The 27328-nt window shown below is 40.6% G+C and overlaps 1 protein-coding gene across 1 annotated transcript in view; it reads right to left on the reverse strand.

Moving 5' to 3' along the window:
• Positions 1-27328, reverse strand: part of LOC121314083 (double-stranded RNA-specific editase B2-like) — a 155556-nt gene that overhangs the window by 43388 nt on the left and 84840 nt on the right. Inside the window, exons 2-3 of the mRNA XM_041246918.1 lie at positions 12157-12243; positions 5971-6914 (exon numbers count right to left, since the gene is read on the reverse strand). Coding sequence (XP_041102852.1) covers positions 5971-6914; positions 12157-12243 — 1031 coding nt within the window. The remainder of the gene's footprint in view (positions 1-5970; positions 6915-12156; positions 12244-27328) is intronic.

Genomic DNA, 27328 nt, shown 5'->3' on the forward strand with positions numbered 1-27328 from the left:
CACTAGGACACTTCCGTACAAATGCACTATTGCCAAAACAGGTAAGATATTTTTGCAACTAGTGGATTAACTAAGCGATACTTACAGAAGCATCCTGGTGCCAAAACAAACAAAAAAAAAGTAACTCCCATGTAGGAATTTCTACATAATATAAAGTCCTATGTATGCGATATAAAGTCCTCTTTTTTTTTTCTTTCAATTGGATGCTTCCATATAATAGTCAGGACAGTCCCGATTTCCTAGCAAATGTTTTTCCTAGCAAAAGTCCTGATATTTATCCTTGGAAATGCTTCACAGCTCTAGGGCCCATTTTGTTTTTTCTTTAGGCTGCTGACCCTCATGCACTGTGTGGCTGGGATTGTGTTCACGTGACCAGATCTCAGTGTATTGACACACGTCATATCCAGTCATGTTGAAGTGTAGTGTTTCATCACTGCTGCTGCAATGTGATTGGATGTGTATGATTATGAGTAAAATGTGGGAGCCAATGGAAAGCGAAGGACTGGCGTTAATAAAGTCAGCCTGTTGGGTCCAGCAAATGAAAATGGCATCGATAAAAACAACAAAAAAGAAAGTGCTTGTTTAACAGTGACTGGAGTAAAACATATTCATATATTCTGTGCAGTAGAGTTAGTGAAAACCACACGTTCTGCTGATCACTAACTTATACAAAGATAAGAACACTTCATTATGTCTATTTTTACTATCATGATGGTCATGTGGTGTTTAGTTGAGAGGTGTGGGTCAGTCTATTACTTATATGATAATGAGTGTTTGCATGTATGTGTATTTTTATGCTCATGACCCAACTCTCCACCCTGGGATGAGTGTCCAATAGTTTCCAAATGTTGGATGCAATATAAGGGTAGAACAACACACAATTTGACACCTCAGAGCTCTTTGGAAATTCAAGAAGAGAATATCATAATCTCTAGGACAGACCTCAAACATACCTGTTATCCTCAGTGGCACAGAGGCACTTTTTTGTTATCCCTGGTGGCACAGAGACACATTTCTGTTATCTTCAGTGGCACAGAGGCACATTTCCACAAGGGGGCGTATGGACTGTTTTCTGGTGGCACTAGGTTGTTCCAAGGCTCATTTGTGTAAATGATTTCTTGGGTTGGCTTTTCTAGAATAAAATATGTGTGCAGACATACTGTATCCTGCAGTAAGGTCATTGAAAGGGCAGGACTGGGGGTCTTCTCCAGTCTGCTAGCTGATAAACCCTAATTCAGAGGGGGAATTGGAACCGCTGCTATGGTTTATAATGACCGATTTGGTACCTGAGCGTCTATGAAATTGTAATGAACTTGATTATCTTTTAAATGAAGTGTGAGCTTTTTTATTGATATGCCGTTAGAGCAGAAGAACGAGCTGGGAAGAAGAGATGGGAAGTTAGTGCAGGAACAGAAGCCATGCATTAACTGCTCCCAAATGAGCGGTACAGCTTGTCTCAGGATGAACTTAGCACTTAGAAATGTTTGACCTGATGTGCCAATTGGCTATTTAAATCTGACTTATTTAACTGCTTTTTCTAGTGATCACGTCATTTGAAAATGGATGCAGGCAGCAGAATAAATTTGATATCCTTATAGGTCAGATTTTGCATAAGTATGAGACATATCCTTACCATACTAACCTTTACCCTGTAGGAAATTGCAGCAGTGAAACACGAGGCTTCCATTTACAGATAACAACAACTGCACATGTTTTCATCAGCGCAAAGGGACACTGACACTGCCAACTGTAAACTGCAGACTGCCAACATATTCAATTACAGGTTTGTTTTAATGTGTCCAAAAATGGTCATTATAGATTGCTGAATGCCGATGCTTTTTTTGAGAACCAGAAATGAATATGTTTTTGGTCAATCATGATTAACAAAGATAAATACAGATTTTTCCTTTTCATGCACTAAAATGTATTTTCAAAGCATGTGAATGACAGAACAAGGTGCACTGACGGGCAATGTGTTTGTTTTTTAAGTGTTTCATTTTAAGGGTCCGTCCACCGTCACACTGTAATGGGTGAACACAATAACTGCCTTCATTTTGCATCACTCTTCACCAAACCTTTATTATCTGTGCATTCACTCTTTCACTTTCTTACTGTCAGCAGTGCAAATGCATTACATCATTACATTATGCTGTATCAGCCTAATGCACAAGCACAGACCGCAAAGAGAGGTCAGAAGTTTCTCAGATTAGGTTAGGTTCTACAGCAGAACTTACTGTCTGCTATACACAGAGCAACGTTAGCCTTTCGTTCTTGAGAAATTGCAATGTAATAATAACAGCTGGGTGTGAAACTAATGACTGGATTAACCCTTTTGCTCTGGCAAACATTCAACCTGTTTGAGGTCTGACTGAGATATCATGACTTTCGACTTGTGTATCAGGACAAATATCCACTGAAAGTATACCATATTATACCTTCCTAAACAGCACAGTCTGAATATTGTCAAGAGAATAAATGCCATTTTTGATATCAGAAATGCCATTGTAGATATTAAAAATGCTATTCTTGATAACAAAAATGCCATTCTTGATATCAAAAATGCATACTAATAATGAGCATCCATTTTGAATTGTTGATATCAGAAATGCATACTAATTAGGTGATGAATTACACCCGGTCTGTATGTCTGTTTTGTGTTTGGCAACATGTCTGAGAATTCTCGTGACATGGACGAGCAATTAATAGAAAATGTACTTCCAGGTGATCAAAAACTCTATTCTTGATATCAAAAATGCCGTTCTTGAGATCAAAAAATAGAATTGTTGATATCAAAATAAAAAGGTATTATTTTTGATGTCAACAGTTCTATTTTTGATATCAACAATTGTATTTCCGATATCAACAATTCTATTTTTGATATCAAAAAATAACACTGAGAATTGTTGATATCAAAAATAGAATTGCTGATATCATCAATGCATTACTGATATCAGTATTAAAATTGCTGATATCATCAATTGAGTATTAAATGGTAAAACTGCTTGCCATAACAGTGTAACTATGTACCTGTCCCCCTGCAGACTCTGCCTCTGGTGAATGTACGGCAAACAACACATAGGGCTCTATTAAAAAAACTTTCAAGAATGTTTTAGTTAGGACTGTTTTATTATTATTATTACAATAAAGCTGGCTGTACATGAAACCTTCAATTGTTCGGGAGAGGGTTAGTTAGTTTATGCTCATCTTTTAAAGTACTCTTTAACCTGAAGAAATGTTTATAAACACTCCCTAAAACATTATTTTAGAAGTTTTGTGAATAGGATATATTGAGCAAAGGTGGTATTTATTCAACCAACAGGGGGAAAGGCTAATGTACTGAAGGGTTAGACATCATTCTGAGAGCTGTACTGAAGGTGCTGGGGTCCTAGAAATAAGAAAAAAAGATACAAAATCAATCTAAACCAAAGAAGAACACTGTACAGAACACCTCATTCGCTCTGCTCTTTAAGCAATACTCGAAAGAAAAAAACAAACAGACCCAAATACCTGTCTCTTAACACACAGCAACGAAGCCTTGAATATGATATGAACTACCATTTGGAAAAGCACATAATGATGGTACAAAGCACTGTGATTGGCTATGTACTGCACCAGCAATGAAGATGTTAAAACAATCTCCCAACCTCATAAAGTGCTTTTCACACCTCTCTAAATGTATATCTATTTGAATGTCTGCGACTCTTGATTACTAATTTATTATAGCAATATTAATTAATGGTTTTGCTTCATGGCAGGTGAAATGCTGTTTCTGTTGAGTGAGACAGATTAGTAGGAGTCGAAGATTAAAAAATCAATCTGTAAACTGGTCTCAGCTGGGGGTCACCTTGATGTGTCTCAAATGATTTTTAATTCTCATCTCATGTAAGAAAATTGCATTGCTAAATGACTCAAATGCCAGCCTTCAGATAATACAGTATTTTAATCATTGTGTGGTGAATGCAATGTTATGTAGCAGATGGGGGGGGGGTGGGGGGGGGGGGGGGGGAATTTGATGTGAAATGAGAAGTATCATCTCGGTCGGCCTATCTTGGGTGAACAGTTTCTTTTAATAAACTGTAAACCTCAAAGTCTGTCACTGTTTTCGGTCACTGTTCTTCAAGCACACTGTCAAATACGCACGATAGACTCGCTGCGTGTTTATTGAAGCGCTTCTCTGTTTGTATTCTTCTGGCAAATCATTTGAACACTCGGGTAAGGCTCATCCAAGGACAGGCAGAGTGAAACCTGGTTTATTGGTTTTCTTTTTGTAATTAAGCTGACATGAATAACAAACTGCAACATGTAAAACTGCTCAGATTATGTACTGAGGACAAGCAATAAACAAAGTCAAGCAAAGCCAGTGGGACAGGGAGGAAGAGTGACTGACATTCTGAACCCTCGCTCAACTCTTGAGTTCTTTCCAGTACTCCTGTAATCTCTTGTTTTCATCTTTGTAACAGTTAGCTGCAATCACGTGGCTTTTTTATATGGCTGTTCTTTATTCTTTTTGTCTTGTGTCTCAACATCTTATAATACTAACGTTTAAGATAGGTGTCCACCACCTTCTGGACCTTCTCCAATATGCATATCTGCTTTGTAATGTTAATGTGCAATTTACTTCCATTCATTTTTTCATTTTATTGGTAGGTTGCTTTTTAGTATGTATTTGTTTCAATAGGCAAATAAATTAAGAAAATAAAAAGTTTGCTTGCTTGTGTTTGATCGTCTCAATGTTTTTCGGCAGGGACGGGGATGTGTGCAGCGTGGCATGAAGTCATCTTGAGGATTCAATTTTTCATTTAAATGTAGAAGAGTATTGAGGTGTCCTTGTGCATATATGCCTGGAGCAACTCATGTTGGCATGGTGTTTCCCTTTGGAAAATACTCATTCCTGTGCCAGAATTCCTCATTATGGGTCTCTGGCTGTCTTCTCTCTTTCATTTCTCTCTGAAGGTGCCCTTCCCTTTCAGGCTGATTTTCCCCTCTCTCTCCAAATCTCTTAAGACAGTATCTCTGGGATATTTTTGCTTGAACCCTTTTAAACAGTGTCCGTGTTTATTGTACTCCAGCATGCCAGCCAATAACAGATGTAGTTTATTCAAGTATTTATTTTCACAATCCACATTAGACAAATTCGATATGTAATAAATACATACAACCTGGTTTTCTATTAGGTCTCACGGGGTGAAGAAAAATCAACACGAATCATCCAGATCTATTCACAACACAATCCAATATCTATTAGGTACAATCCGATTCTTTCATGGGCTTAAAGTTCTCCACTCACACCAATGAGCACTTTACAATTCAGAACAGGGGAAAATGAGAATGACCTGGGGCCACTTCACCCATTTTTGGAACTTTCCTGTTTTTCAGTGTAAAGTAAACTATCTGTCATAAACTTGTCATTGATGTTTACAGCATGTTCTTGTCAGTACAATAATATATTTAATTCTGTTTTACTCCCTTCATCAATAAGAAATGCTCTGTGTATTTCTTTGTGTTTTTTTTTATGTCCAACATGTTTTCATATTAATTCAGCGTTCATAGGTGTCCACATTACACACACAAATACGCCATACACATAATGAAAATTACAATATATTGATAATTACACCTCTAAAAACAAACAAGTAATCTAATTAAAAAGCAGCTGTGTTTTCTCTGGTGTTAGAAAACCAAGAACAAACATTTTTCTTCAATTAACATGCTTTCCAGCTGAACAGATCACTCAACAGATTTTGTTTACACACAGTTCTGGCTTTCCAACAAACACAAACATTTGCGTGTTTTGCTAAAATTAGTCACACTTTTATATCTAAAGTAAATGTTTCACTCCCCCCTCCCTTACCCCTCCCAGTTCATTAGAAATTGGACCCTGTACCCCGCTTAACTCTGTGGTGGTGCTGTATTATTTTATTATATACAACACAAAGAGCGCAGAGCCTGCCAGTAGCTGGTTATGCTCACCTGTGGTAAATGAGGGCATCTATTCCTGCTGGACGTATGGCTGATTTTCCCCTCAGGTGCCAACCTGATGTTAAAGAGGGCTTGTAGAGCTGTTTGTGCTGCCTGGGCCTTTGCCAGCTTCTTACTGCGTCCAGAGCCTTCAAATGTTCCCCCATCAACCCTCACTGCCATTACAAAACTCTTGATGTGTTGCCTCTCCACAGCCTCCGAGAGGCAAATGTACCTCAGCCCCGGTCGCAGCTCATTTAGCAGCACCACTGGGTTCTTCTCGCAGTCTGCCAGGGCTGCCATCTTGTGCTTGTTTTGTTTGGCTTGGACCATTAAGTCCAGCGTGTGGCGGAGTAATCTCCCATGTCGATAAGCACTGGAGATCAATTCATTTTCTGAGGGCCTGTAGCACGGGTAGTTGTCGTTGTGTGCAGACGGCTCAAACTCTTTGAACAGAGTGTCTGGGAAGTCGGCCTGGTCAGAGGTAAAGTCTGTTGACGGGTTGCTGAGGTTTCCCATTGCAAAGTGGGCCTGAGAAGCGTTTGGAAACTGTACAAAAGACTTGAGGGCCAGCTCAGCAGCCTTCATTTTTGCCTTCTTTTTTGTAGGCCCCTTGCCTTCAAAGGTGAGTCCGTTCACCTCCACGGAGATGGAAAAAACAGGTGCATGCACAGGTCCAGTCTGGGAGACCATTTTGTATTGTAAGCCCGGTTTTAGCTCATTGAGTTGAACCAGGGCGTTCTTTGGTGTGACTGACCAGGAGAGTTTCTTATAGATCAGCTGCAGTTTGCAGAGGTGTCCATTGTTTCCTTCAAGAGGCCTTTTCCTTTTTAGACCTGAAGTCCCGCCCCTGGGTATGTCTGTGTAACAAAATGGCTGCCGGTCCCCGGTAACAATGGAACGTTCCTCCAGATTGCCTACATTCCGATTCTCCTTCACTTCTGCACTGCTGGTACCTGTTTTTTGACAAAAACACAAAGATAAAATACAAAAAGAAACACACTCAACCTTATGCGCTAAATTTATTATTTAGTGATATTATTGCATGTTGATGTTGCAAGAAAACATTTTAATTTTGAACTTTAGTAGTCATAAGTATAATAAGTATGATATAGTGTGTGTGTGTGTGTATGTATATGTATATATATATATATATATATATATATATATATATATATATATATATATATATAAATAAAAACATAAAATAAAAACATTTATTTCCATCTAAGTAGATACATTCGGATCACTAAATATAATGTCTTAAAGCTTTAAAAGACCTTTCCTACACCTACATCAGACTCAGACCTTTCACATTATCCCTGTACAAATCCCCCCCCCCCCCAAAAAAAAATGAATTACAGCGTAAATTATTTTGTAATCTTTGATGAAACTGGCTTTGATTAAAAGCAGTGTGTTTTCTTGTTTTGAGCACAAAACCCAAATCCGCTTATAATTGAAGGATAGTGTACGGTGTTAAAGGTTCCTGGACAGAAAGCTGGCTGAAACCTTTTTATTCTTCGATGAAATCCTGGAAGCTTTAATATTGTCTCTAATGCAGTCAAATGCAAAACTGTACATTTTGACAACATCGTTTTGTAAGGTGGCTGTGTAATTTTGAATATGTTATCTTCCAGAATCACTAGTCTTAATGGTTAAACATGTCCTTTTACAAAACAAAACACATTGCATGTACATACAAAGGGTCCTCGCTATCGTGTAATAATCATCACACAGTACGTAAGAAGAAAACTTTTTTTTTTTTAAATCAAGCAGATTATAGCCAAATTGAATCTAAAACACCTGCAAGAGGTGTTTGGTGAAAACTGGTGCAAAATGAAGGCAGGTATTGTTCTTGTCGACTGACAAAAGGAGGGACAGGCAAGACAGACACAATCAACACATGAGGGACCCAAAGTGTTTTGAACGAGGATCCTAAAAATGAACTAATTAATTTAAATTCTGCATGACAATGACATTTTAAGAATAAAAATAAATATTGTATTCAAAAGGAGAAACCAGGCTGATTCTGTTCTGTGTTTACCACAGGGCTACAGCTCCAGGGCACATGAAATACACAAAGAGGTTAGAGTCTTTCAGTATCTGGAGTTGAGGCCTGTAGTTAGAGCTTTTATGTGTGTTTTGGTATTTTCTTGTTTTAGGAGCCTGGTTTTTAATAAAATAGAGATATAAAAAACAATGTTTTTTTTTTTTTTTTTTTTTTTTTGTCACTTCCGCTGACTTAGAAACTCATCAAGGGGACGAAGTCGGGCACATGCCTTTGAGCTTTAAAATTGCCAAATGGACACGAGGCAACTTCATGGGCTTAAAGTAGGTTTTATTATCATTTTTTTTTTATCATTTCTTAAGATTCATTCATGAGATTTTGGTAAAGGAAATATTTGAATATGTCAAGCTTTTTCCAGGAGTATCATGTACAATTATTTTGCTTCAAAATGGGAAATGACTACAGGAGCCTGAGGAAAACAGAAATACTGCAGATATGTGCTCAGTTTGTGTGGAGAGAATTCTGGAGCCGAGGATGTTCCTTATTTTCACTGGGCACATTGCTAAGTCGTCTTGTGACCGCTATGCTGTCTTCTCACCATTTTATTAAAGCAGAATCTCTGAAGGGAAAACAATTGGGCAAACAAAAGAAGAATGAAGAAAAACAGCCAAAAATGTTGAAACTCCTTCAGGTGTATCCAGGTTAAAAATAAAAGGGTTTCAAAAAAGTTTTGAAAAAAAGATTCTGCAAGATTACTATAAACTTCCTAAAGCAGTATTGCTTCCTAAATCAGGACTCCTTTGATTAAATAAAATCACTAAAACATGCTTATACAGCATTGAACATTTTAATATCTCATACACATGCTTAAGGCATCTTGATAGTCATATTTAGCTGTCAAAAGTAATTTGATTTGAATGGCTTTAAAAACCAGTTATCTGAAGACCTGAGTATTCAGCTGCATATATGAATGGGACTTTTATTTTATTACACTGTTTGAGTATGGAGGTTATGGAAAAACAAAAATGCTATAATAGTGCAAGTGGATCTCTTCATTGTTATTGTATTTATAGAAATTGTATAAAAACAGCAAGGAGGTTATTAAATAATGACATTGTTTTTACCCTCCTCCATTTAGATCACACAAATACACCCCTACATCTCTACAGTACAGAATGTTATAGGAATTCCAAAAAAGCAGACCATCAAAAAACAAATTTTTTATACAGGTCATGTTCTTTTAGTTTAGTACTGACCTAGTGAAGTTATTGCTGTAAAGAAACATAATGGCATTTCTGAAATAAAATGAGGGTATTGGTAACTGTCAGTGAGTTCACCTCCTCCCACTGACAGAGATAAAACCCTGGCTCAGAACATTTTGTTCTGTGTAGGTATCAAAGCTGACTGGCACAGTAGTTAGCACTGACATCTTGAAATTGGGAGGTGTTCTGTTTTAATTCCCAGCTGGGGTTGACTCAGCCTAGCTCTGAAGCCGGTATGAGAATCTGAGCCAGTCTAGCTGACAGTCTGGAGGAAAGGTAAATCCAGCTGGGTTAGAACAGAATACTGCACTGGGGGAAGGGAGGGTGTGCCAATCAATGACAATGCTTTTGTCTGGAGATGAGATTGGGGCTGTCAGATGTGGTAAGAACAGCCTAACAAGAAGTCTTCCTCAGGTAACCTTAGCTACTTTCAACACCTGTAGCCTGCAGTTCAGAGATGTGTTCTATAGGGCACTATTTGCACCATTCTCGGAAAATGAATTTTATATATATATATATATATATATATATATATATATATATATATATATATATATATATATATATATATATACACACACACACACACACACACACACACACAGTAGGTATAACCGCATTGTACAAAAATAAATACTTCAGAATGTTAGAGACAAATGTCTTTCTACAGCTGAATATTCTATGGCTATATTTGCATCATGAGCCAAATAAAGGCATAATATCATAGTAGTGACATCAAAAAGTGATAATTCCTCTAGAGGAAAACATACTTGAACTTTGACCCATTCGACTTCTCAAGACCTTCACTTTCAATTCAAATACAAAATGTCTCGTTTTCAATCACTCGACAACACCCACAGTACAGAAGTGTTCATTAATGATCAACAAAATGAGAACAGGTTAAAAAAAAAAAAAGTTAGTACGTTCGTATCTCAGAAAAACTGTACTGCTGAACCTCGTCTTCTTTAATATTAGTCTGACAAGGGTATCCATGCATTACAAAAAATTATTTTCACTGAAGCCCATCGAAGGAGAAATGAAGACAGCAACTCCTGTTTCAATTAAGTCCACAGCGCTAAGGAATTCTCAATAAAAGCAATCGTCTTTATTTAAATATATTTAAAACCAGGTAAACATAATAATGGCTTACGCGTTTCAAATCGTAGTTCTTCCTCAGAGCACAGTAGAGATTTATATACACACACACACACACACTGTAAATATAAAGCCTTCAGAAGGACTAGTATATAGAAGGATGACATGATCTTTCCTCCCCTCCACTGAAAAGGCTACACAGAACAGAAAGCCACTGTATGTATATGTTTTTCAACAAAGGAATGAGTGAGCCTGGAGTATTCCATGAGAAATAATATCGAGATGAGAAACTGTTTACAAGATGCGTTCTGCGACTCCAAGCTTGTCAGCTCAAACACTTGCTGTTCAGTACACTGAGCATTTTGCCTTGTGATAATACAAGAAAGCCAGGTGCAGTACATACTGTATTTATGAAGTGGTTATGTGTTGATATTGCAGATATACTCTAAAGCATATTATATAAAACAGTATATGGTTCTTTATGAAAGTGTAATATAGTAAATGTATGGCAAAGTGTAATAAAGCATAGTATAAGCAATGTAAAGAATAGGTAAGTATTGTAAAGAACAATGAGGTGTGGTAAATCATATTAACAAACATGGGAAACTGGGGTAAACTGGTAAATGCATAGCATGACCATAGGAAAACTGTAAAATAGCATGCAAAATACCCATTACATTTTAAGGTATGCATGTTGTGAGTGTTTATGATGCTCTTTTGTTTTTTTTATATATTTTTAATGTAGTAGACTATCCTGATGGTTGATAAAAGCATGAATCATACACTCTTAACAAGAGGTGACTGCTATGCTCTGGTTTGCTGATGATTACTAGGACACATCTCCATTTTAAACATTAGATTTAAACCCATATTAGTCTTTAACAAATCAAATCTAAAATCCTAGTGCTGGGATTGGGGGTTTACAATAAGCTTTATCACAGAGTTTATTCTTATTCTTCACTGATCAGATATAAACACTTCACTACTAAAACTATGTAGGTAAGAAGAATTTATTGTGAGGAGGGGATCAAATCAATAGCTGTCACAAACACTGTATTTTTACACTTAAACGATGGCATTAAATTTGCAGTACACTGCTAACACTACGACAATAAAATCAAACCCTGACAATAAAACAGGGGCCAGAAGGGAAAGCGATCTGTGTTGATCCTTACAAAATCGACTGCGTTTCACAGACAATTGAATTTGATCTAATGCAGACAATTGAATTTGATCTAATGTAACTGTGAGTTCTGTGTGCCAGTGTACAGTATATAATGTGCTAATGTAACTGAGTTCTGTGTGCCAGTTACAGTATATAATGTGCTAATGTAACTGAGTTCTGTGTGCCAGTTACAGTATATAATGTGCTAATGTAACTGAGTTCTGTGTGTCAGTGTACAGTATATAATGTGTTAATGTAACTGAGTTCTCTGTGTCAGTGTACAGTGTATAATGTACAGGGAGAAATGCAAGGGATACAAACAGAGAGCAATCTACATTCAAGTATTTTGCGTATCAAGCAATGCAACTTTAAAACCGAATAACAATCTGCTCCTGTCAAAAACATTTTTCAGGGATGAACACAAAATGTACCAAGTTCACTCCTTAAACTTCATACATGGGACACATTCCTTCCTCAGTTCATTTTAACATGATTTCATTCATTTGAAATTATTCCAAACTACAAAACCGTGACATCATGTTTTTATTCTTTCTTTTATAGTCATTAATGTCACTCAGGAATGCAAGATTTTGCTGCTGGTATATTCATGCATGCCAATTGTTTATATTAAAAAACAAAAGGAAACGATTAAGGAGAAAGCGACTTACTTAAATTATCTTCATCCTGTGTGCTCGTAGCCCCTGGACTCAAATACTTGAAAGGACCAATGAAAGCAGAAAGCATGCTTACTTTCTCTGAAAGAAAAATAAAACACAATCACCATTTAAGTGTAACACAAACCCTGAAATTAAAAATGTTTTGAGTCCCTGTGGCTTATATACAAAATGCTGACAAATGTCTGGGCGATTTAACTTCATCAGATACAGCTTTTAAGCTGTCAAAAAAAGTTCCACTAAAACTAATTGGAAATGTAGTGCCTGTTCCAGAATAATTCTACTGTATAACCACCATCAAGTTTTAGCTCAGCCCTTAGTTATATGTCAAACCAATCAGAGTTGGCTACTTATTTTAGGAGTCGTTTAAAAACCATCTCATGGTTTATATATTGTAAACATGTGACTTTATCTATTGTAGTGGTACTGTAAAAAAAGTTAAGGCTCCTTGATTATCTGCAGTTATTCAATTCGGTGTATTACTCTACATATCACCAAAGAACAAAAACAAAAGCTTTGCGTCTGTACTGTAGTTTCAGGTTTCAGTGATCTGTGTTTGCTTTCTCATTGCACAGGTTCACATTAAGGATGCCACATGGTTCAACGGTTTCAGCACAGGCAGTGTACAATTGACAAGCTGGACGGATCCTTAATTAGCGTCTCTGCATCTGAACAGTTCTTAATGATCAAGAGTTTTAATGGTCTCATGCAAGAGAAAGAAGAAAGGAAAGTAATAAAAACAAGGGAAGCTGATCCTTTTAACTCGGGCGAGAGACTTTCACAACATCTTAGGTATCTGAAGTAAATCATCTGCAGTATGTGCTCCACTTATACCACCCCACTAGAATACAGTCAGATGGGGTGCAATTACTATATTCAGAGTATTTACTGCAATCCAGTATCACATGGGACTTGTATGATATGTGATACATTGAATATTCATATGCTGTCATTTATAAGTTATTTTATTTGAAAGAAAACAGCAATATGAAACGGTGTTGTTAAAAACTTTTCTAATCATCCAGAATCACCTGCAAAAAAAAAATAAAATAAAATAAAAAAAAAACTCTCTAAAAATGACACTGGGTTTTACTAGATTGTGTGTAGTGGAATCTATGGCGAATGGCTGGAGGTGCATTAATGAATGGACTAATAGACTCAATGCCATGATGCCTGAAGGTTTAAATAGAAAGGAATAGTTACATGGTTACATGGTTACCATGGCATCAAAAGCCTAGAACTACCTCTGCGGTTTGCTTTCAAACAGACATTCCCTTGACAGAGGTATGTTCAACATACCGAAATGCTGGAAGTTGGATTGTTTCAGCAAAAATATGTTTCTTCCTCTCAAGAAGAATCTAAGTCTTCTATGTTAAAAACTTCTGGATTTCTTTCCTTTTACAAGAACTCTCACTCACCATTGCAATAGCTCACTCTATAAACAGGGGATCGCCTACTCAGTAATGCTTTGATTTAGACTGTTACTGAACAGCTGTTCTTTTCCCATAATCACGATTTGTTTTTATATTTACCTTGATGGACTCCCCATTACCCAGTAGTCTGCAGCTATGCTGCAAAAAATGAACTATTGATAAAACATGGAGCAGAAAACAATTCTACTCAGAGGGAGTGTTCTGCTGCTTGGTATAAGTGTTCAGAAAGGGGTTCCACAAGCACAGTTTGTAGTCACTAGCTGGAATCCAATCTATGTAAAAGAATGCCACTTCTTCCCTGGTAGAGCGATTACATTCCTCACCGCCTAAATGTGTGGACCTCTAAAAGTGTTACAATTTGAAAAGTATAACAGACTTGGAAAAGAAGAAGTAAAGTGAGTGGGAAGCACAATGTGAGAGGTGGATTTTCTTTCAATTGGGCACCTGTTGTCCTCCATTAAATTGCACTGCAATCAATGTAAAATCCAATTCTGCCTCAGGAAATTAGATCTAGATCCTTGTAATTGTGTTTGAAAAGCTCAGCTTTTTTATGTTACCCTCAGATAACTACCTGGAGGAAGAGTATTTAATGGAAAGTCATACCTCTGCCACGTGGGAATAACTACACAGCAGCACTGTTTGGGGCCCTGAATCACTTTGTACTGAAATGGTTTCTAAGTAGCGCCCAATGCATTCCTTTGGTTTATTGAATTTTTTATTTGTTTTTAGATTTCTATTGAATCATTTTAGCCCAATTCAATGGTTTACCAAGAGACAGCTAAGGTATTTATAGTTGTTCTTCAGTTTATTTGCTGGAAAGAGCAGTTGACCACTTGCTATATAAATAAAGGTCTTCCTGTTATTAACTAAGAGCTGTGATGACGGAAATGTTAGAACTGCCCCATCTTAAGACAGTGGTGTTATTATCAAAACAAGTTTATCAAGTGGGCACTGTTTTTATTCGCAGCTTCTCTAGTTCTTTCAAAACATCACACCTAGTTTAAATTCAGCATGCATCTTGATGTTCTAGATGCTGGTACAGTAGCTTTAATACCCTGTAATTCATCGAATCAAACAGATGATGCACCATTCATGCAGTGGCGTTGTAGATTTGTATTCAAGTCAATTATGGAGCATTCTTCTATTATTTCTACTAGGTAGTGTTGAAACAGCAATAGAAACTGCAGGACGATTGGGCTAATAAGATCAGAACGTTTGCATAGCTGATTGTATAAACAGGGCTTTTCACTAAACTCTTCAAGGAGAAACACATTTCCCTTTATTCATACCAATTGCAAATATGTAAAGCAAACACATATTAATGCAAAATAATACCGCTTTATTTTCTGTTGTTGGAAAACAATAAGCTCTGCTTTAAATATTGCATATTAAAGTCAAAGAAGAATTACTTAATAGTTTCAAATGTAATTATGAAATATAAACTGTTATCGACAGTATTTATGTACTAATTAAACAAATTACATAACTTACCTACTTTTACAATGGGTTTTATTTTTTACTGTGTCACTGTTTGATAACACTGTTGAAAAGTTCTAGGTTTAACAACATTTTAATGCCTTTGTTGTAACAGATTTAGATTCCCTTACATATATTTTGGTTGCCTAATTACAGATTAAACCTATTAGTATTTAACAAAAATTACATAATGGAAAACTATTAATCTCTATATTATCAGGAACTTAAATAACATTTTTTCTTATATACGGTATTGTGCTAGAAAAGACAATATCATGTATTTTGCCTCTACTGCCACAGAAGGAGGTAAATAGCTCTACCAGATTCCCCCATGGTAAAATGTAACAAATGGGTCAAAATACACATTTAGCACACCATTCAAACAATGCAGTTGCCCCTAATTATTATATATGTTATTTTAACTTGTAACAAACGTGGTCAAAGTGCCTTAGTCCTGTAATGTGATTTTTGTGACATGCTTTCCCCAGTCTTTGTCCATCAGTGCTAGTGCTGGGAGTCAGCACAGCTTTTGGGGCTTGGCCTCATTTAATGCAGGCAGAGATTCAAAATCAGTTGGAAGGGCAGCGGCCCTGCTGGATGTCAGAAAAAACATATTTTCATCCTATAGGAAGTCTACCTGGCTGGCCTGAAAACTGGTGAACGTACTGTCCTGCCTTTAACACAATTATACCCCCCCCCCTCCCCCTCCTGCTCACCAGCACTATTGGGAGTGGCTCAACTAAGTCCAAGCATGTTTCAGTGCAGCATGTGGGGATGTAATGACCAGACGGATAGATACTTTAACACATGATCAATGATGTGGAAGACAGAAGAGTAGGGCCATCTGCATGTGTTAGCATGAACATTGCCAAGTCATGCAGCATGCAAACAGTATATGGGAACAATCCCTACCCCCCTGGTATCAAATCTATCTACTAAGGGACTATATGCCAATCCTACAACAGTAAGCAGGATGACAGTCCTGAGTTTTAATCAACTTGCCTCCTCATCCTCTTCAAATTCCATTCCAACATACGAAGACCTTGCTAGAGTTGGTTCTTATGAGGTTAGTGGTACAGTTGCCAGCCAATAATAACAGAATGGCAATGGCTTGGGCCAACAAACCATGGTAATATCCCATGATAAGTGAGAATGATGGTTATTGACAAAGGTTAAATAGCAGGTACAAAAAAAAGATAGAACTCAATCTAATGAGTCGGCATTGGCATCACAAAGAGTGACAGCTCCATGAATTGCAAAGATGAAAAAGGTTCTTCAGGGTGGAGATACATTTGAAAAGTTAACACTATACAGGGAAGTGTCCAAAATAAGGAACACCAGCAAAGTTTTCTTGGAAGATGACAAGACAGAACTATAAACATTTTGAAAGGAGCAGGGTGAATAAAATATGAATAATGGCATTGGTAGGATCTGCCAAGCACACGACACCAAGGGAAATAAATATTCTACAGCGATGCTTCCGCTGTGGCAGTCAAGGTTGCGAAACAAAAGACTTTTACTTTGGAAACTTTCAAAAACACATGTGACAGAGCCCTTGAATGCTTTAGACAGAATAACAGTTATTTGCTTCTCCTACCAGCTTATAGAACCATGCACGTTGAATATTTTTCTTCAAATAAATTATGTTAGTAAAATCTATTTTCTGCCTCTCATTTTCTTCCCCTTCTATCTACATAACAACCATTCTGCTATAATTGCTCTGCATGAATAACCCTGTACAGTTCATAACCATTAAACAATTCATATAACATATAACATTTAGAATTATGTGGTTCATGGATTATGATTTCCTGGAGATAAAAAAACATTGTGTGTGTGTGTGTGTGTGTGTGTGTGTGTGTTGCTCTTTATATTTATGGCATTGTTCCATAAATATTGTACAGTCCTTGTACATGGATTGTTGGCAAGGGAAGTGTGCATTATCTGTTGCTGTAGCAGCCTGATAACAAGTAGTAATTTATCTAATTTCTGAAGTAGAGCATTTACATATATTTTCTTGTAATGCGTTTATGAGACAAGCAAAGGATGACCTTCAACTTCTTAAAGTCAAGGTGAAATGTGAATGGAAACGATAAACTGTATACTTATGTTTTGCTTAGTCAAACAAGCATGCAAACCCTTTTAAAGAATTTAATTCAACTTTGTGTAGTTCTTTTTTTTCACACACTTTTGTCATGTTTTACTGACTCGCTGATTTTCATTTTGTCCTCATTAATTAGTAAGAAAATGCTTCATATGTATTCCATTGTCAACACTAAGTAAATGTTATTCCATCATGAATAACAAAGGTGTAATCATGAATACAGGGTTCACACTGGCATTAATGGGATTTTAAATAAAGCGTGATTATACTTTTATGCTTCACCAGATGACATGATACAGCTACTGTATACTTTGCAGTGGACTGAAAACCCACTACATAAAACTCTTTCCTCTGTGTCACTGACACCCCCTACAAATTGTAATCCAACCCTACCTCTGTCTTTTCACAAGACATTTGGGCCTCCTACTAAATTCCAAACACAGATATCATGTCGTGGTTTAGTTCAATACAAAAAGGGTATATTGGTGTAACAAAAGATGTTTGGTAAAAGTATTTCCAGGGTCAGGCGCCAAGGAAAAAGATAAATGGACATTACCAGTTTGGGAAGCCAGGGTTGCCATTGTTTTCTATTTGTTAAGGGAAGATCAGAAATCACAAAGTAATTCAACTAGGTTTCATATGGTAGTTTGATTTATTTTTTTTAAATTTATTATAGTGAAAAGATCAGGATTTAAGCTCTGAAAATACATTGTATTAGTCTTGGCGTTGCAGTTTTTAAAAATGATAATTTTATTTCAAAAGCTGACGAGAACATACTGTATTTTATATTCTACTCCAAGGGCAGTCTGGGGAGAGCTACACCACGCAAGTACTGTTTTGTACTGGTTACAGCAACATACAGTATATTTTCTTCACTCAAGTGTGAAAAACGAAATAAGGAAAAAGGGTGTAACAGCTTAGCTCTTTCACATCTGGTGGATGAACTTACACCAGCAATCTTAAATGCTGAGACTGCCGAACAGGCTGCTATAAGAGTAACTGCCAGAATGAAAAAGAGTTATTGGCAGCAGTCTGAAGGGGTCACTGAGATGGGATAAGTGCTGCGCTGATAAGACTGAGGCTGACAACACGGTTGCCCTTCTAGTGCAAAAGACATGCCTGCTAACCTGTCTGCCATGCAAAGTGCACAGCCCTAGCAGCCTCACATCAAGCACTGGAAAACTGTCCCTGTAAAGAAACTTATTACAATACACAACATATAGTGTAGTATAGTATACTGTAGTGGAAAAGGAGTCTTATGAATGAAAAGAAGCTTTTGACTTAAATTGAATTTATAGACCTACAATGTGCAATATATTCCTTCTGAGCCTATAATCTTGTCATTAAAACCATTAATTTGATAACATGTTGATATATCTGTTTTATTTAAGTCAAGGTGATCCAGACCCCAGAAACAGTCAGTTACAAACCTAATTTACAAGACAAACAGCATTTGAGCTGCATCCAGTTTGCTGTTTCATCTCCCTGCTTCATCTTGTCTGTATCAAAATGTTTAATAATTAAAAGCTTTTTTATGCTTTCCATCATTACATATACAATCAAGCTGAATGTTGCCAGTGTTTCGTTCAGCAGTAGTTACTGCACCAGTGGGCACAGAAAGCACAGATGGGACTCAGACAGTTTTTCATTGCCTGTTCCATACGATAGAACTCAACACATCTGGTATGCAGTGAAAAGCATCTTTGCACTAATTTGTTTGTCACTATATATTGAAAGGACTATCTGTCATTCTGCCATGCTTTGCTTGCACTCTGATGTTTGAAGACATGGCTAGTCACAAGTTTCAGCTGTTGGCCGCCTGGGATATACTTATGGCAGCCGCACTGTAATGTGCTGAAATCACAGAAAAAAATAAAAAAAAAAAGCTTAAAGAAGCAGTGGCATTTCCCAACATGATACTGCTGCCATATGGGAAAGAGAAAATACCTAGTAGAGTACTTTAGCTAGGCTAGTCCTTTTCTGTGGGGGTTAGGTATTTGATATGCAAACCATATTCACTTAAGGGTGCTAACTTTACTTGGTGCCTCAGCATGTGTTGAAAGTACCGCTTATTGAAACCAGGCGGTGCCACAGACCCAGCAGAAGAGCTGCACAGGAGAGCGAGAGTCAGGGAGAGAGCATTTCAGATCAGGCAGATGCTACTAGGGCTGTGTGAGGAGGCGGTAATAACTAGACACTGATCATACTAGCCTTATATGCAGGGTCCTGGAAAATTCACGATATCACGAATTTCAAAGAAGAATAGGTCTACCTACTGTGAAAAATATGCATGGCATAGGTGGAGATTAAGGGGCCAAGAAATTGGTAAAGGGGCCCATTCATAACGGAGAATTCTGATCGAATCGATGTAAATCAGGTCAAAATTTGCCGTTCCTATCAGATTCAGAAAATTAGTAGCTTTTAAATATATAGATCTTAAATTAAAAAACACTTTTTAACAGTTTTAAAAAAGATTTGGGTGGCTCTTTAAAGAGTCTTTGGTGGTTTTGCCGATGCTTCCCCTCATGATGTTGTCTATGGCTGCACTGCTCCTCCGGGTTCATCTCCTGACCCCCCTGCTGCTGGTCCCACCCCCTGCACAGCTGTGTGATCTCCTAGATGCATAATATTTAGAAATGCATCTCAGCAATTTTTAGGATGCAGTATCTGACAGGAGCAGAAAGTTCCATTACCAACCGACACAGACAGAACGTTGCTTGGCCCCTTATTCTCCACCTATGCCATATGCATTTTATTTTCCCTGCAGTATTTTACATTACTGTTCACGTCCCCAATTCATTTCATGCTTTTATCAAGCAGAAGCAGCGCTACAGTACACAGTCTGGCGTCAATGCTGTGCATTTGGTTACTGCATGTTACGGGGTCAAACAAATACCTGCTTCATGATTGGTGAATTCCTCATACTGTACAATGACATAACATGCGAGTCAGAGGCGGGGAGTTTAAAAAGGTTGTTTAAATAGTGTTGATTTATGAGCTTGCTGTGTATGATTAACATTTAAAATGCAGACAGCTGACAAAAAAAAAAAAAAAAAAAAAAAAAAAAAAGTAAATTTATATTTCAACAGAGGATCGCGTTCAGAGCTAAGAAAAGGGGATGTTGCATGCAAGAAAATCAAACTTGAAGTTCGGGCTAAACAATTACCGAACGAGCCGGTCACAATCACAGGATTGTTTAAAAAGAGCACAGAAAGTGGAGAAACACGTCATGTCAGCACGTCTGAATTAGTTGAAGTCTTTGTTCAGCCTTTCTTAATGAAAAAAATCCCCGATTGTGGAGCTGTGCCGAACAGTGACTCACTCAGACGAGAGCATCTCCAAAAAGTATATTTTATAAAGAAAAACACAAAAGCTTCAGGTTTGCAGTTAACGTTTCTACGGTGTTTAATATTTTGGGATTAAAGGCAGCAAAAAATTCATGTGTCAGCATAGGTTTTTAAGGGTTAGCCTACAAAACTTGAAATACAAAAATTGTAATATATTGTAGCGTGCACAGGGGAAGGCAGCAGCAGGAGCCGGCTCTTTTGTACAGCGGTATTGGCGCTATGCTTTAGCACCAGAGGTCCTGGGTTCGTGCCTGCTCTCTGCCTATGTGGATTGCCTCTCTGTGTGATGCGCCTGCCTGCCTGATTCAGCCGACATCGCTATAATATTTATATAGTCACTATGTACGTGTGATATTTAAGTAGACTTTGCTGAAAATAGCTTTAAAATATACAAAATAAACTGTAAATGCCCAATAAATGAATGTACACAGAGTGCGAGTTGAGGTGCAGTCATAAATACAAGCAATCAAACAGCATCTAATGTTAAAAAAGTGACGTTTAGCCAAACACCTTTTGAATTGTAAAGGGTGAACTTTTAATTGACTGAGCGAGTGCTTTGCTGACTTTTGATTAATATTACAAAATAAATCAGAGGGAGATCAAGCTGAACAAACAAATATTTATTTATTAAATTTACAGTTAAACATAAACGGTCCATTAAGAATTACTTTCTCTGCTTTGACCGTCTCCTACGGAGAGCATTTATTTTGTCCTTAATGTTTCATTGAAGTTAATGTTCTCGCTGATTCAGCACTAAAAAGCCTTTCAGAATTCCCCACCACTTCTCCTGCTAATACATTAATCTCCAGGTCTGTAAACTTGAGATTCTTCACTCTGTCCCTGGGTTGCTGTCACTGTGACAAACTCATCACAATGGCACAATGAAACCATATTTACCTTTTCTTTCGAGTGCCCTTATATACTATAATAAAGTGTGTGCAAACCTCATGCATAATTCCACATGTTGAATTCTGCGCGTTGTCACAGCTTGCAAACGAACCACTTAGTGCTCTTTATTTGTGCATATAATTAGCTTAGTGAACAGAGCTACAGGTGGTTCATTTTTGTGCGCGGTGTTTTGTGCGCATTTACTGCAGTTTAGTGAATGAGGCTGTAACAGGGGAGACCTGGACTGGCCGCCTGACGTATGTACGATACTGCAGGAAAATGGTGGCAATCCCGGGGAATCCGCCTGCTAGTCATGGCAGTAACAAAGAGAGGTGGGGAAGCGGGTGTGTGGACTTTCCCTCTCTCTGAGTGGCTGGGAGGCAGGAATGCTCTGTTGTTTCCTCAGCTCTGCTCCTTTAGACCAGACCGAGCCTGCGGAAGCGCAGCTAGTCCTGACCGTGGACGAACAGGACTGAATTAGAAGAGCCTCTCTGACCGTCAATCTCTGAGCAAATATACAAAAGCTACCCTATCAGGGCCCAGCTGCGAGGGGGAAGTCCCGCCCATCTCCTGCTGAAGAGGGACGTCCTCACAGTAGCACATCGCCATTTTCTTTCGAAATCAGAGGTCAGCTTGGGACTCGACCTCGAAGGGTAATGGTTATCATTACCAAGGTTATGGTAATAACCTAACGTTCCCTTTCAATTCGAATGACAACCATTACCGAATGGGAAAGCTGTAATAAAGCTGTCGTGGCTCTAGATTACCAACAGTACAGCCCCACGGCAATAGCAACAGAGCCCACATGATGCCTAAGGGCATGCCACCTGCAAAACTCTAGAGCCCATAGAGGGTCTCGTTCGGTTTGTCACGTGAAGGCGGTAAAAATGCACCAATGTCTGACTACTTGTGCATGTAGCAGCATTGCATAACTCATCTAAGGAAAGCCCACAAAGTTGCCTGGCCCTGGTAGAATGGGCCATAATGTCCCCCGGTAACGGGGAGTCTGTCTGTTCACATGCCAAGCGTATCGCATCTGTCACCCAGTGCTCTAGACGTTGCTTCGATAGGGCCTGACCTCTAGAGCGGGACCCGTAGAAGACAAACAGCTGGTTGGACTGTCTCTAGGACGCCGTCCTATCCAAATAACAGTGCAGAGCCTGAACTGGGCATAGCGTGTGTTGTCTATGGTCCTCCTCTGACTCGTGCGCAGGATGTCTGAAAGTTTCCAAAAACAGCGATTGGTTAATATGGAATGAGGATACCACCTTTGGTAAAAAGGATGGATTTGTTCTTAATGTTACCCGCGAGTCACTTCCATACATGTGTCATCGATGGACAACGATTAAAAATGCCACTTTCAATGAAACAGGGCGCAGTTCTGCTGACGCCATGGGCTCAAATGGGGGACCCATAAGGGCCTCAGTACCAGTTCTAGATCCCACTCGGGGACCATACTTTTCATGGGAAGACGAAGCCTCCTAGCCCCTTTAAGAAATTGCACTGTCAGGGAATGTTACCCTGGGGATACCGGGTCAATTTGGTCATGGCACACTGATATTGCTGCCAGGTATACCTTCAAAGTGGACACTTCAAACAGGTGTTGAGTACTGGGCTCTAGTGCTTGGAGCCCTAGCAGACTGTAGTGCTTCTACTACTGCATCTGGCAAACCTCGTCTGAATAGACGGCTCTGTTCAACGGCCAGGCCCAGAGTTGGAGCTGAGCTGGGTTCGGGTGCCATAATAGCCCCTCTGCTTCATTCAGGAGGTCCTTGCGCAGCGGGAGCTGCCACGGCTGATCCGACAACATGTCGGAGAAGAAAGCAAACCAGGAGCGTCTCAGCCATCTGGAATCAACCAGCAGACCCTGTGCTCTCTTCACCCTGATCCTCTCTAGTGTCAGGGGTATTAATGGTAGTGGAAGGAATGCATACAAGAGCCCCTGTTGCCAGGGGTGAGCTAGCGCATCTACTCCCAGGGGACCACCGTCTCTCTCCATGGAGAACCACATGGGGCAATGAGTGGACTCGGCTGTGGCAAAGAGGTCGACTCGTGTTGGCCGAAACCTCTCCCAAATCTGTTCCACCACTTGAGGAGTGTGGTCTCCAATGACCGAATCCTGTCTTCCGACAGTGAGACAAGCATGCTCACAGAGTTCAGTTTGATCCTCAGGAGCACTGTGAACTGAGACGGTACGAAGTTGCTCTTCTGTTGATGTATTGAGAGCCACAACTTCGCCAAGTTGCTCTTCTGTTGATGTATTGAGAGCCCCAACTTCGCCACATGATCTATGACTGCGCGCAAATCAACCAATCTTCCAGATAGTTTAGGATCCGAATACCCCGCAGCATGATTGGAGCCAGTGCTGCATCCATACACTTTGAAAATGTGCGTGGCGCCAGCGAGAGGCCAAATGGCAGCACACAGAATTCGTACGTGTTGCCTTGAAAGGCGAAGCGCAGATATTTTCTGTGCGCGGGACGGAGCGGGACATGAAAGTAGCTGTCTTGCAGGTTGATCGATGTGAAACAGTCACCCGGTTGGACGGACTGGAGGATATGCTGTGCTGTCAACATGTTGAACTTCCTCTGTTTGAGCAACAAGTTGAGAACCTTGAGGTCCATAATTAGTCTAAAACCGCCATCCCTTTTGTGCACGAGGAAATACATGGAGTAAAAGCTGCTGAGGGCATAGTTTGGACTTACCAAGTGTACAGCGTTCTTCCTTCAAAGATTGGCGATCTCCTGTTGAAGGAGTATCGCCCTCTCTGGTTCGACAGTGGTGAGGAGAACACCCTTGAAGGGTGGTGGACCTATGCGGAATTGTAAAGCGTATCCATGTCTCATCGTCGATAGCATCCAGGAGTCCTGGGTGCAGCCTTGCCATGGGTTGTTGCCATTGGTCAGTCCAGTTGTGGGGGGATTTGTTGGGGTTTGTTGGCAACCTTGGGCTTGGGAGAGGGTGGGTCTTTCTTAGGCCCTGGCCTCGGTCTCCAGCCGGAGAACCGGTTACCCATGGCCTGCGGTGGTCACCTGCCGCTGGCCCTGCCTGTGCCTCTGTCTGCTTGTCTATTCTAGGGTGGAGGGTGATGTTCAGAACCTTTTACCCTGGCAAGCTGCCCATGCCACCTTGGGCACTGACGGTAAGCCGGACGGTGCGAAAACTTGGAGGCGACCTCCGTGGTCTTGTGGGACCTCTCAAAGCTTACATCAATGGTTGCCCCAAAAGTCTGCCTTGGTGTAATGGGGGCATTCAGTAGCGCCACCTTCTCGGTCTCCATGACCTTGGCTTGTGTCAGCCACAAATGCCAGCCGGCGGCCACCAGCGCCGCCAATGCCTCCCTGATGCCTGACCGAACTCCTCTATTAGTTCGGTCATCTCCTTAGCCACTGCCTGGAGCTCCCCCGTGTCTGCCTGTGTAGCCCTCACCTGCAGCCTCTCTGCCAACTGGTTCTGGTAGAGCACCAGTATGGCCATGGCATTTGCTGCTCAGGCCCACAGCACTGCCTATGCATAAGCTTTTTTGAGCATCGCATCTGTTGTTCTGTAAGGCTTGGACGGACAGGTTGTGTCTTTATCCCCCTTGGTGAAGGTGGAACCTTGCACCTAAACCCTAACCGTGTCACCGATAGTGGGGAATATGCCTAGGCCTGCTTCTTGGGCTCCTACAGTAAGAAACAGATACTCTGCTGTTCTGGAGGCTGAGGGTGTAGACGCTGGGTTGCTCCAGGCGGAGCGCACCAGTTCCAGGAAGTCCTGGCATGGGGGGAGTTGGGGGCATGCTGTGGGTGCCCTTTTTGCTGGTGGAAGCGGTTCCCCTTTCCCTCTTGTTCTGCCGGCCAGGGAACGTCCATGGCTGCAGCTGCACGCTGCATTAAGGCCCGGAACTCTTCCTTCAGCAACACGTGTGGCAAGGGCGTACGGAGCCTCCCACCGTAGCCTGCCCGATGGAGGAGGTTGGGTCCGAGATGTAAAATCTGGATGCAGACAAGGACAGCTCGTCTGGGCTAGGGGGTCTAGGCAGAGGGGAACGGGAACAAGACAGTGGGGGCTGAAGCTGCCCGGTGGTAGGGGGCAGCCTACCCTGAGATTTCAATACGGTCTCCAGGATAGTCTACTGAGCTCTTACAGTCTCTGCCAACTCCAAGAAGCGCTGCTCGGCTGAGCTTGGGCACCTTCGAGGTGACTGTGACGGTGCATGTCTGCGCCTGCATGGAGAAGGGGAGTGGTGTCTGAGCCGCGATCATCTGTCCTTTGGGGAAGGGGAGCGGTGCCTGCGTGGCAACCGCCTGTCCCCTGGTGAGCTTCCCCTCGAGTGGTACTGCCTCAGCGGTGACCATCTCGCCTCCCTTGAGAGGTGTCTGCGCCTCTGTACTGGTGGTGCGGTAGGGGAGGGTGACCCAGATGAGCGTGAGAACTCCATGGTCACTGTAGCAGGGGGTGTCCTGGATGACCAATTGAACCACTGATCTCATTCTCCCCTGGTTGGAGGAGAGAGACTCTGCTGGGGATAGGGCTGCTTTCCGTCACTTAGTTCTCCTCGAGAACTTCCAACATGGAGTGCAGTCCAGCTCAACTGTCAGTGCCTTGGCCACGTGTTCTGGCCCTCTGCACCTGGCGAAGGATCAATGTTCGTCCTGCCTGGTCAGCTTAGCTGAGCATCGGTCACACTATTGGAAGCTAGCAGAAGATCCAGTCGACTGCACTGACATGTTTGCAGTTTTTTTTTTTTTTTTTAAACTGCTGTGCTCAATGAGCAGCCTGCAGATGCGTTTTTTTTTTTTTTTAAACGATCAGTCGATGCCAAGATCGATGTCGAGACGTGCGCCATCGGCGCCGAGGTCGACATCGAGATGCGCGGGGTCGGTGCCGAGTGGGCGGAGCCTAGTCGATCGGCGCCAATGTCGATGCCAACTATAGCGCAGTTGGTGCCGGGCTGTAGACAGCCTCAAAACTATTCCCAGGTGCCGAATCAATCAGAGCTGGAAACGACGCAGAGAAAAGCGCTGTCGGTGCTGAGTGGGTGGAGCGAGTCAATCGGCGCCGAGTTCAATGCCGATGGTAGGCACAGTCGGGGCCGAGCTGTAGGCGGCACCGAAGATGTTTACACCGGTGCCGAGTCAATCGGGACGATGTAGGTGCTGTTTTCTCAACCTCGCGATCGGCGGGAAAAATCGCAGTCGATGCCGAGGTATGCACCCGATTCAATTGCCGTGGTCATCGAGGGCAAGCGCTGCCACGCTAGGAAGCCCGAGGATTGAGAGGGGTGCTAGGCCCAATTAAATCGGTGTAGAGGACGACGCTGCTAGCCCACCTGGGTCTCCTTACAGCACCACAACAGCTCTCACACGGTGTAACAACTACACGAGGCCTTGTGTAGTGAAAAGAGCAATGGCCACTCGTTAATCTCTTCAGAGGGGTTGAAACCAGCTCTAGCCAGAAAACTGACGCGAGAATAAAGCAAGGGGACTCTTTTAGACACAAATCCAACAAATTAGCCAAATTCGGTACATAAAAGCAATCATTGGGCAGACCCCGATAGTGTGCCAGGTAGCTGAGGAAACAGCAGAGTAGGACGGAAACCCGAGCTGTGAGAGCTGCGATGACTGGGGTGATGCTGCTGAGTGCAGCACCTTTTATTTATAGTTTGTTTACTGTGTTTTATTTTCATTATTTCTTTCACCTTTGGTTTTGATTATTCTTTTCAGCACCTATGAGTGCGACCGCTCACGGTATTCCTTTGGTAATGCTTACCATAGTTGGTAAGCAGGCCACAGACAACAGCGCCCTCTGCAGGCTAAACATAAAATAACAAAAGAAAGAAGCTGATTAAAACTGGGCACCTGTGTGGTGTTCCAATTACACTTCTCTGTCTGTGTCAGTGAATTCCCCACCCATAGTTTTGAGAAAGAAAAAAA

Source organism: Polyodon spathula, chromosome 4 (genome assembly GCF_017654505.1).
Source record: "Polyodon spathula isolate WHYD16114869_AA chromosome 4, ASM1765450v1, whole genome shotgun sequence".
NCBI classification, from domain to species: domain Eukaryota; kingdom Metazoa; phylum Chordata; class Actinopteri; order Acipenseriformes; family Polyodontidae; genus Polyodon; species Polyodon spathula.